A 12,078-nucleotide genomic window follows, 5' to 3' on the forward strand; every position below is an offset into this window, starting at 1 on the left:
TATATATATACACACTACCAGGAAAGCATAAAAAGTAACGTAATTAAAAACTGCACGCACTCACTTTTTCCTCAGTTTTAGATGACAAAATCATTTGTCACAATAGAAGTTTTTTTCTCACCTGCCTCTGCACATAATCAATCGCCCGGCTAGGAGCATCAGTGTTGGTGCCGCTGTATTCATTGTAAACTTTTTGAATGGAGTGATTCACCTCATCTTCTACCTATAAAAACAAAGAAAAGAAAAGAAAAAATAACACAACTGTCACTATTCACCACTCATTGCTCACTCAAAGTAATTTGCTGACTTAGTCTTATAACATTGTCAAAAAACTAATTATAGAAGCACTTTAATCCAAACAGATTAAGGATAAATGAGAGCGGCTAATTTAATTACATTTATTCTTCACAGCAGAAGGAGCTGTTTTACACACAGTAATAAACCATTTATTTGTAAATTACATAAAAACTTCCTTGTTCACAAGGGGTTGCCACAGTGGGTAATTTATCCTGAAACAGGAGACAAATTAAGATTTAGCAGCAGCATTACATTGTCGCCTTTAACAGAAGAGAACGCGACCAGCAAAACAGTGTTTACCTTTGCTCTGTATATGTAGCCGAGCACCACCACCACACACTCCGTTACAAATACCAGCAGGAGTATGGCAGCAAACTGAAAAACAGGGACAGAAAGCTGATGGTAAAATTGATCTAAAATTAAAGAAAATATTGAACATAAGACATTTCCTCTCTGTCTTAAAGCCTATATTAAAACTCTTAAATCAATAGGCAGTTGGCCACTGAATGCATTAGTAATTAATAATAATAATAATAATAATTGTCCCCATTTATAAAAAGTGTCTTTTCTAATGTAATTTCAATGCAATGTGAGGTTGTATCAATCAAAATTGCCAAAACAAGTGAAAATGTCAAATTATTGGCATTTTATTTTTAAAATCCCTCCCTGCATTTTTACCGCATTTTAAGTATTTTCTTCCACTACTGCAATTTAATTCAATAAACTCCCATTAAAACCCATATTGCATTATTATTGCTTTAGCAAAGCCATGTATGTACATTCCCAGCAAGAGTCGGTTGTCAGCATCCCCCAGTAGTAAATTAAAAAAGGGAGTTTCTTCACCAACTTTCAACAAAGCAAAAAGTTCTCAAAATGTGCAACAAACTGTTCTCACTAAAGACATAAACTTCTTTCAGCACTTGAGGCAAAAACACAACCATGCTATGAAGGTAATATAAAGGCTATGATATACTAGCAGCTGCTGATGTCTGACTGAAATGTAAACAAACGACTCCCCCAAGCGCAGCACTTGCAAGTTATGCTCAACACCACCATTAGTGATGGTCGAAAGGAAGGGCTTTAAAATGCTAGTAAAGAAGCTCAAAGCAATATACAGCATCCCAGGTAGAAATGAGGTTTTAGTGCCAATATTGTGAAAATGCCCTTCCTTTACTTACAATATTAATGGTGCTGCCTGGAAACTGCAAGCATGAAAAACACCATTCAGTATTTTTTACTTTATCATCAGAAATATAGCTATTGCAAATTTTCTTGATATATATCACCCACCTTCCTTGGCACTTTTTAACGTGTTTCCTACAGTTTCCTACCATAGGCATACAACCACTTTTTTCACTCACCGTTGCCAAGCCACAGGAGCTTTCACGTATTGTTGCGCAGCAGCCAATCAAACCGATGATGAAGAGAAGAGTTCCGACAGCTATGATTACAACAGCTGGAATCAACGTGTACACATCTTCAAAGAAGTGGTCATAGTCATCATATGTGATAAACACATAAGCTCCAATGTAGCATAAAATTCCAGCTGCAGCCTGCAGAGAGAAACAGGGAAAAATAACCTGCTTTTCCAATGCTTCAATTTATGTGAGTGCAAATCATTTAATAATACATTTTCGGCCTAAAAGAATTTAACTGACACTTCTTGCAGTTGCACCAGCTGACTTAAGCCATCTTTGCAACTTTTGTAATTATTTTCAATTCAGACAGGCTTTTACTTAATCGTCTGTGTTAACGTTTTTATTTGGTAGCAAAAGCATACACTTCTCCCCTATTATTAGTTTTTTGATTTCATAATTAAACTATAGTTTTTGTATGGTTGCACCACCCTGACATTTGAGAACATGCAAACCATTAAACAATTATTTTAATGAGCTGAACAGCTTTAAAATGATTGTTATATCAGATTTTGAATGTATAATAATTTAAACCCCAGCTTTAAAAGTGTTCTTAGTCTTCTCTTTTTTCACTACTTTTATTTAACCAAGAGAGTCCTGGACAAGATAGCAGCCTTACAAACTCAAAACATTTTTTCAAAATGCTACAAACACAACATTATATATAAGATCTACAACATGATATCCAATAGAGAAATATTCCTTATGCTGCTTTTATACTCACACACAAATATAGGCATGTTTACCAAAACGGAAAAATTGTAAATCATATATATTTTTTGAATAAACTCAAAATATAAATATATTATTTATTTATCAAATTAAAAACCTACAAGTAATTCATTTAATAAATGATTCTAAATAGAAATCATGAACTTGGACACAAAAACAAGACATTTCAATCACCCACATGTGCTATAACGACATCATAGCTTCACATGAATAATGGTAATTCAGGCTCGCAGACAAAGCACGCATAAGCAGTGTGGACTGGGCCTCACGTCTCTATATTATTCAGTCATCCTGCTTGATCGTATATTTTGAATTTTGCTCATCTATACATGCTTTAATTTAGCTCTGCTGTTCTTTTAATATACTAGCATGATGCAGCTCAAACTGCGCTGGAGGTTAACTCAGCTGCTGCTGCATAACGTCATAGCTATAAGTTGTGGGCGGCAGCTAAAGAACACGCTACAGCTACAGCTACTGCTAACCACTCAAATGGGTTTCCAGTTAAGGTCCGTGCATCTTACAGTAAACACTAACGTCAGAGTGAGTCTGTACACATAATTACCGCCATATAATGCATCTGTTTTATCGCCTAACTGCAGTGCATCTCTGGCGCAGTTTGCTAACAGTCTCCATCCTTGGCCTTACTGGGATGCTGCACATTGTTCAAGCATCTGCCGTTTCCTTACCCAAAATATTAGATTGAGGAAAACCAAGACGGTTTTAGATGACGTAATCCCACACTGGCCCATCGTATCGAGAGAGCTTAAATGGAAAGACTTAGTATATATGTATATTTAAAAAATAAAATACTGATGCACCTGCACCTTTGCTGTTAAAATAATAAAATGGCTTCGTCCTGCCCCACTGTGCAGATTCTTCTAGGTTTGACCAATAAAATAGCCGCAAGGAAGCGCTGCTCGGTCACGTGCTCTGGTGACGTCACCATTCAAAACAAACAAACTGGGGGTAATGCTGGGACGTTTGTCTACAACATTGTACTACATTTGAGCTAATGATCTGTGAGTCTGTAAATCTATCGTGCGGTGTTATTTGAAACAGCATCTATTTCAAAAAGTTCTGACACAGCACCAGAGTTAAAGTGAGCTTGATCAGTCTTTTAGAAGTAACTCAACAAGTTTGATATTTAGAATTTGCATATGGGGTGTTTCTTTCTTCTCCCTACATGCTGCTCTCCACAGCTGCAAGTTTCCTTCATGCCAACTACCAGCTGTGCTACTCCTATTTTACTGCAGCTTCCCAATATTGTAGGCAGGAGGTTTCTGAGAAACATAAACTGGCATGAATAGACTAATGCATGTATGTATTTTTTAATTTTATTTAATGTCTTATTATCTTGATGACTGCACTCATTAAACAGTTTTTCCTTATCTATGTCCTTTGAGTTTGTTAACAAAGCTAGCAAAGTAAAATAGCTTCATGGTGTCAAGCTCAACCCTGTCTTTAAACCTTAAACCTTATCACTTAACTCATTAATGACTGAAAACTTTGGGAGTCTTTTTTTTAAAGCATGTTAACACCGATATACAATGAAACTACCTAACATGAACTGAGACTGAATGCCTTGTTTTTTATTTTGACCCATCAGATTATATTATAAAACTCAAGTGTGAACAGATTAATATTTGGTATTTTGCTGTTTGTAATCTCATAAATATACAGCTTAGACAATAGCAAACACACTGAAACTTCCTAAAATCAAAAACACTTAAGTGGGTGAAACTGAAATGGTCACAACTAGTATTTAAGCATCATTATAGACCAGAATTTGTCCTTTAAAACTCATATTGAAAAGCTTGTGTCCAAAGTGAACCTTTGCAAACGAAACTGAAATTGAAAATTAAGTTTATTTTATACAAATAAATACATTCCTCCAGGTGAGGAATTTTTATTAGATTATGATGATCTCGTTATAAATGCACCTGGCCTAGCACCTGTACCTAAAGAGGTTAGATAATGTCTACCATTGTGCTTTACATGTTATTACTGGTTGATGAAATTGTGTGTGCTGCTGTCCGCAGACTTCCCTTTGGTTGTTTTTTCATATATAAATCTCAGCTTGGGCTCTTTCCTTCTTATTTGTCTGTTTTTATGTGTAAAACCTGCTGCCAGTATGCCCTATCCTCTCATAATATTTTACAAGTCTTTATCTCTAGAGTCAGAATGGAATTAGAAAAAATGCTTTTAGATACCCTGCACTGTTTCCTTGAATAATCTACACAAGGACCTGAAATTGTCAGAACTGGTTATGATGTGGGAGTAGTAGCAGTAGTAAAGAATAGTTCTCTTGTGACTGTTTTTGATCCAAGTATTGTAACAATCTGCTGTTGCATATGATTCAGGTTCAACTGTGTTCACTCGCCTGTATCAAATGTCAGTTTTATATGTTTATTTACTTACATATAGACTCCCATAAAGACAAATACTGATTTACGTGTTTTTTGTTTTATTTTTTATACTTTCATCAGCACCTTCCTTTGAAGCTCTTAAAAATCCAACAGGGAAATTCCACACTGAGATGTCAGTGATGTGTAATGAGTGGTTTTATGCCAGAGGGTGGCAGTGTATCATTGCTAGTTTTACAAAGGCACACAAGTTGTGAGACAGAGATTTATCAAGAATGAGCAGTTGGCAAGAACAGCCTACAACCATATAATAATCTGTTTTTCAACTCCATGAATTTTTTAGGTGTTCAGTATCAGGCTTGAATAAATAATAACAAGCACAGCGTGCCCACACAGTCCCCTGGCAAAAATAAACAAATGTAAGAAACACATGTCACCTATGAGGCTCGCATGTTTCTTAAGAGTGCAGGATGGATTACACAGGAGAAAATTAGATGCAACACTCTATCAGTAATGACCTAAAGTGGTGCCCAAAGCCATGGCTTTATTGCAAAAACACTGGATAAATTCGTCTCTGTGAGCTTTTGGTGTTCAAACTAACAACAATGGAATTTACAAATTTCACTAGCAGAGATTGCCTGTTTTGACACAACATATATTCACTATGTGAATTATGCATCAGGTTTGCCTGTGGCAATCACTTAATTCATGATTAAAATAGCACAATATAAAATATAAAAAGAAAAGAAAAGACAAAAAATGGAATACCAAATGTTCCAATGGCAGAGGCATACATAACTGTAACTTTGGGCCATATTCTTAAAACTAATTACCCCTCAGTAAAATCATGAAATTCTATATTTTTATCTACGTATGTGCAAATTTTATTTATGGGCAGCACGGTGGCACATTGGTTAGCACTCAGGACCTCACGGCAAGAAGGTCCTGTGTTCAATTCCGCCACCAGGCTAAGGTCTTTCTGCTTGGAGCTTGCGTGTTCCCCCGTGTTGGTGTGGGTTTTCTCCGGGTACTCCAGCTTCCTCCCACAGTCCAAAGACATACAGTTAGTGGGGTTAGATTAATTGGTAACTCTAAATTGCCCATAGGGGTGAATGTGAGTGCAAATGGTTGTCTGTCTCTATGTCTTAGCCCTGCGACAGACTGGCGACCTGTCCAGGGTGTACCCTGCCTCTCGCCCTAAAACAGCTAGGATAGGCTCCAGCCACCCTGTGACCCTGAAAATGATAAGTGGAAGAGAAGGGGAGGTACACATTTAAAAACAGGACCACACTGGGACTTGAAATTAACTTGAGATGCAGACTGAGTTGCTTAGTGAGGATGTTGTTTTGGACAAAGCTGTAATAACAGAATGATTTCATAGTTTTGCATTATTAGGTTCGGTTTAAGTAATTTCCTGTTTTATTCAGTAATGACTGGTCTTTGTGCATTTCAATTGTTTGCACTTCCTCTAGATGTTAATTTTCCCTCCTTGGTATTTCGATGTGGTCAAGTAGTCAAATTTGCTCCAGTGTGAAATGTCCAAGAAGTATGTATGTGGCAGTCATAACACAATCTGGTCAAAATCTCTAACTACTAAGGAAAGGTGCTTCCTTTAGCATAAGATATACTGGACCATTCTATATGAAAGAAAAAGAGATAAGGTCAGAACTCATAAATATAAAATAATCAACAAAAATAACAAGTGATGGACCACTCTTGTTCTTCTTCTTGTTTCAGTTGGTCCCTTTAGCATCGCCACAGCAGATCTGTCAACATATCCATATCCCTAGCATCCTCTTCTGTCACACCAATGCTCTTGATGTCCTTGTTTGCTACATCCATACACCTTTTCTGTGTTCTTCCTCTTGTCTTCCTGCCTGGCAGCTGCATTTTCAACACTCTTTGCCAGTATATCCACCATACCTCCTCTGCACATCTCAAAAATGCTCAACTTGACCTGTTCCTGACAGTGTGTTTTCCATTTGATGCCATAAACTTGTGACACAGTTCACATTATCTCCAAGAAAGTTCTGGCCTACTCCTACTGATACATCTCTGAATCTTTATGACACAAGCTTTTTCTGACACGTTGGCTCAGAGATCCTTCTCTATCACTCTCTAGTTCTATCCCATCTATAATCAGCATTCTTTCCTCAGTTAAATGAGCAATGGAACAAGTGCAAAGTAAACAGAGAATAGAGGAACAGTGTTTCTCACTTTCCTAGTAGTAAGTAAGCACATGCTCAGATTTTATTAAAACATCACCTTTCTCAAGAGTTAAACATGCAACATGTTTGGACTTTACTAATTATTTTACCACTACATCAAACTGCAACAGTCACTTGCCTCACATTTAAAATAAATAAATAAATAAGAAAAATACCAAAATTCTCATAAAAATCAAATGCTTGTACATTTTGCATATCTATGTGATGACTGCAAAGTTCCAGGACACATGTTCGCACTTTTAAACAAAATAAAAATGAAAAGAAAAGAAAAAGGAACGAGAATGTTTTTTTTTTTATCGATTTTCCTTTTGTCATTTTTAAAAGCATGTTTTAGTGCTTTTCATTCTCCTTTAAATTATTGTGCAGGCTTATTTTCCTGTAAAAATTGTGGCCAATTTTCTAGCCTACTAACCTAGTTGGACACAGCATCCTGCACCTGAACATTCCAGGATCTAAAAGCTGTTGTTTACTGGACAAAGACTTAATTATAAATGTGTGTGCTCCAGATTCCAATGTGAAATACAAAAATCAGAAGTTACAAACTTAAGGGTCAATTTTGATAACCCAGTTTCTAACAAAAACAGACAAAATGTTAACAGCCTACAGCAGTCTAGAATTTACCACTCAATAGAATATGGCACAGTTACAATTGTAGCCAGGTAACAACACTTTGTTATTTGCAGTACTGTGATTTGTGGTTGAATTGTGCATGTCAGTGGGACTCCCACACTACTAAGAAGCAGACACATCTCCACATGTAACTTTAGCAAAGAAGGAGCTCTATCCAGAAGTAAAGTAAATCATTTTCAACTCCTCTTTATCTATAGTGACCCTTCCCTGGAGTTGATTGTAAATGAAAATGTATTAGAATTAATTATTCATTCATCTGTTTATTGGAATAGCATTTCAGCAGTTTCTGAAATACTCAGACCACCCTGTCCAGCATCAACAATCACGCTATATTCAAAATCACTTCGATTTCCTTGTGTTTGGCTAAACACTCGTTACTCTTTTTTTAATGAAGAGAACGAGAATTGATTAACTGCAAAATAATTCAGTGTTGATTTGGTGTCATGAAAAGTGGGTTTTGAAAGCGTGAGCAAAAGTTTTGAGGATTATGATTTTCTGATCAGCACTAGACACGAAGCAGCCATTGAGACAGAGAATCATTTGGTTGTAGGCATTTTCATGAATTACATGTTTATCTGAGTTTGGCACTAGTTCTTTTTTCGTGTAACAAACTCAGTGAGCCAAGTGCCCAACAAAAGAAAATTATGGATTTTTCTTTTTCAAGAAAGCTTCCCACTTTGCACAGGGCTCAAAATAGTTATAATATCTGGTTCTTACCCATCTTCAAATGTACATATTCAGCAGAAACTGGCAATAACTATCATGATACAGAATTATGTTTTTTATGTTATGTTTTTGCATGACTATAATTTTAAAAGTTTTGAACAAATGGTGTATCATAGGTAATAGGGTTCATATCGTACTGATATCAAGATAACAGTTCTTGACCCTCTCAAAAACACTGCCGGAAAGGTGTATTAGAGCTTATAAAGACTTCCTCTACTCACACCTCTCACCACGTTGGATTTGATGCACAATCCACACCTTGAAATGACACAAAGCAGACAAGGCATTGTGGGAGAGAAATTGAAATAGCCTATCCATTTCAAATACAACAGAATAGCTCAAGGCAAAGAAGTTGCATGGGCCATCTCACTGCGCTCCACCAATATTGATCGAGAGAACAGATCATCCCTTTATGCAAAGGACAAAAAAAGTACAAAGATTATATTGATTTCATGTCGAAATATTCAGGAAACTAAGAAGTGTGATTTATGTAAGCTTCCTACATTTATATTTATATAAGTGTTATTTTTATAAGGGGAAAAAAGGTTGACGCAAATGTTAATGAAAGGCGTATAAATAAGACCTTTATCCATATCTGTAATACTGTGTTTTAGGCCACAAGTGTTACCAAAGTATGAATTCAACTCATCTCAATGAAAGGTGCCCAGACATTATAGCATTATCAATCTGCATCTTTTCTGTGTTGCTCATTCTTGTGCAAGTGGACACCAGCGGTGTATATATAATAAAATCAGTGTTTAGGCTCACTAATGAATTGTTTGGGAGGGGCTATTGCAATCAGAAAGAACAAATCGATCTATAATTTATCACACATCAAAGTCAAAGCAGTGCAAATCATTATTTTATTTAATACAAATAACTAAACAAATGACAAGAACATGTAAAATAGATCCATCAAAATAATTGGAAAAAAAGATGTATTGCAAATGAGCAAGCCAGTTACAGTAAATTACAATCATGATGAGCATGAGACTGTACACGATTCTTATTTATTTTAACTCATAAGCTCAGGTGACCTTCGATCCATGTTAATGCGTGCCAGGTTTGTATCCTTTGCATCACTTTCTGGTTCGGATGTAGTTTTCTAAAATCTTCATCAACAAGTCCGCCTCCTGAAAGAGAGAGCATGACATTGCGAGTTAGTATATTATAACGCAGACATAGCCTTTTGACATCTTATATCAAAAACGTGGGAAAGTTTTCTCGCCTGATTTTTCGAACGACTTTCTTGTGTATCCATCTGCGCTTGCAGCGCCACCCGCAGAAACTCTTGGAAAAGCTCCCCGAGCGCACTCTGCTCTGCAGGAAGGGTGACTTCCAGCGCATCGGCACCTTGGTCCTCATTTGAAGGCAGCATAGGAGTATCCACGACACTCTTCTTGCCCATGAAATGTCCTTCCAAATCGAAGAAACACCCATTAATTATTGCTTAAACTAAGCAAAAATTGGAAGACATAAGACATAATAACTTTTCAAAAAAACATAACACAATAAAAATGTTTTTTAAAAAAAGAAAAGAAAAAGAAGGAAACATGCTATCTATTAAAATACATACAAAGATGAGATGGAACCCAACATAAATACGACCCATGTGTCTACAGTGTAACTTCAGATATTCTTACCTGTAGCCCAAAGATTGCCTCTTGGATGCACTTTGATTTTTGCAACTTTATTTCTGAGCTCAGTCAGGTCGAAACTCACTGCAGCGGTGAAAGAAAATAAAACAAGATATGTAAACAAGCCACACTGGCAGACATTATTCAGTGTAAACCCTCTCATTTCAGCGTGTCAACTAGTGAAGTGTCCTCCAGCGCGCAAATTTCCAAGTGTCTCCTGTTGGTTGTAGATTGCTCCGATGTATCCAGCTTTTATAGGCTCTCCCGACCGGGGTGGGCTCTTTGTATGATGCGTATATTTTTCAGTCAGCTTGCTGCATAAATTGAAATGAAGACAGTTGAGTCATTCTCAAGGTTTTGTTGGTCTGCGCGTCGGGCTGTGCGTATTTCACGCGCCACGCGGTTATTCTTGCTCAGAGCAGACAGGAACCTTTGCTGAAAAACACTCCTCTGACCAAGCTATGAACAGCAACATACCGGTACACATATGTGTGTTTATTAACTGAAATAAAATTCTGTATTTGGAATTGTTTTCAGAAGTTCCGGAAAATGGAAAAGGTATATGCGTGGATGCATATGGCATTTCTTTTAAGAGAATTCAATCAAATGCGTCATCATGACCTTTCAGTTTATTTTTAATCTGTATGATTCTATATAGCATCGCAGTAGACTATATTTTAACTATTAGTATAAAAGTGTCATAGGTGAGCAAAAACTAATGATTTTTTAAATGTTGTGCACTGTTGGTGCAAATTGCTGGTTAGAGCCACAAAATTACACAGGGGGTAGCTAATGCTTTCCTCTCCAGCATAATCACACATATAATCATTTCCTGCTAAGGTCCCTACACCCCTTCTCTCTCCCATGGCCATGCCTAGCCCCTTACAATGAGCAACATGACATTTGGCCAGTTGCAACATGCCACTGTGATCACCGTCAGTTCTCCGTGGACAAGAGAACCTGCTGATTCTCACTGCTAATTTAGAGCTGAAAAGACAGATGGCCTCTCTGTCACTTCAGGGTGCTAAAGTTACAAGTATAGTGAAAGAGCTGCAGTTTTAAATCTTGCTCTTTTATAACCTTTCACATTAGCACACAATCTTGTGATTTCATAAATTGTGCACAGCTGAATGTCAGTTTAATTAGGAAACCACCTCACCATCAAGACAAACCTATGTTCACAGATTAAATGGTAAGAGACAGCCACGGCTGCCTTACGATATGTGGACATCAGCATCTAAGGGTCAAAATAATAGATTTAGACACGAAAGTCCACAATTAACTTCATGGATTGACTAATGCTTGGGGTTACTTGGATTTGCTTTGTTCATTGAAGGCCAAACCAAAATTAATTAACAAAGCTTGGTTCAAAAATCAGGGTTTGAGAAAATACTTCTTTAACACTTCATAACTCATATGAAAGTTTAGTGTCTGAAGTCAAGACTGCATCATATTTATGAAATATTGGTTTATAAATATACATGGCTTCAAATGGAAGTGGCAATCCACACCTAACAAGGTCGTCTCTCAGGTCAAAGGAAAACTGCAAATGCAATCAATTTCAATCAGAGTTCAGGTGCCTTAACACAATTTCAAGTGGATCCATAGTAAAATTATAGTTTACACCTCTCACTATATGATTACATATTAAAGCTGGATATCCAAGATTTGATTGCAAGTGTGTTGATGTCATCAACAACCATTTCTGCAGTCATTAAAGCTCAGCCCATAGAAATAAAACACTGGACCCCACTCCACTGACCTTTAAATAGAAATTTACCAAACAAGCCATTACACCATTTAATTTGCAACAAAATGTGCGAGCAGCAAATTATCTCTGGCACAGCCCCAGTTTCTCTCTCTCACACACACACAAGAATCAGATGGTGAATTTATGGGGGGTGGGGACACACAAACAAACCCCAAAACCAGAAAGAACTAATTATTTACCATCAAAACTCTTAACTTTCTTTACCAATTCCATATGAAGAAATACATGAATTCTATAGCATTACTAACAATGCTTGAAAACTTTAATGACAACCAGCAA

The 12,078-nt window shown here is 36.8% G+C and overlaps 2 protein-coding genes across 2 annotated transcripts in view; both read right to left on the reverse strand.

The window, feature by feature from the left end:
* tspan3b (tetraspanin 3b) overlaps positions 1-3,299 on the reverse strand; it is a 5,413-nt gene extending 2,114 nt beyond the window's left edge. Inside the window, exons 1-4 of the mRNA XM_005733369.1 lie at positions 3,131-3,299; positions 1,659-1,850; positions 598-672; positions 122-223 (exon numbers count right to left, since the gene is read on the reverse strand). Coding sequence (XP_005733426.1) covers positions 122-223; positions 598-672; positions 1,659-1,850; positions 3,131-3,193 — 432 coding nt within the window. The 5' untranslated portion in view covers positions 3,194-3,299. The remainder of the gene's footprint in view (positions 1-121; positions 224-597; positions 673-1,658; positions 1,851-3,130) is intronic.
* Positions 3,300-9,308: 6,009 nt separating this feature from the next.
* nmbb (neuromedin Bb) lies at positions 9,309-10,307 on the reverse strand. Its single transcript, XM_005733372.1, has 3 exons — positions 10,035-10,307; positions 9,620-9,807; positions 9,309-9,524 (listed from the first exon to the last, which is right to left on the reverse strand). The coding sequence occupies exons 1-3, from the start codon at positions 10,189-10,191 to the stop codon at positions 9,471-9,473; spliced, it is 399 nt and encodes a 132-aa protein (XP_005733429.1). The 5' UTR covers positions 10,192-10,307; the 3' UTR covers positions 9,309-9,470.
* Between the last annotated feature and the right edge of the window lie 1,771 nt (positions 10,308-12,078).

The sequence above is a fragment of the Pundamilia nyererei genome, unplaced genomic scaffold (genome assembly GCF_000239375.1).
Source record: "Pundamilia nyererei isolate P.nyererei 1_Seehausen unplaced genomic scaffold, PunNye1.0 scaffold00051, whole genome shotgun sequence".
Lineage (NCBI taxonomy): Eukaryota > Metazoa > Chordata > Actinopteri > Cichliformes > Cichlidae > Pundamilia > Pundamilia nyererei.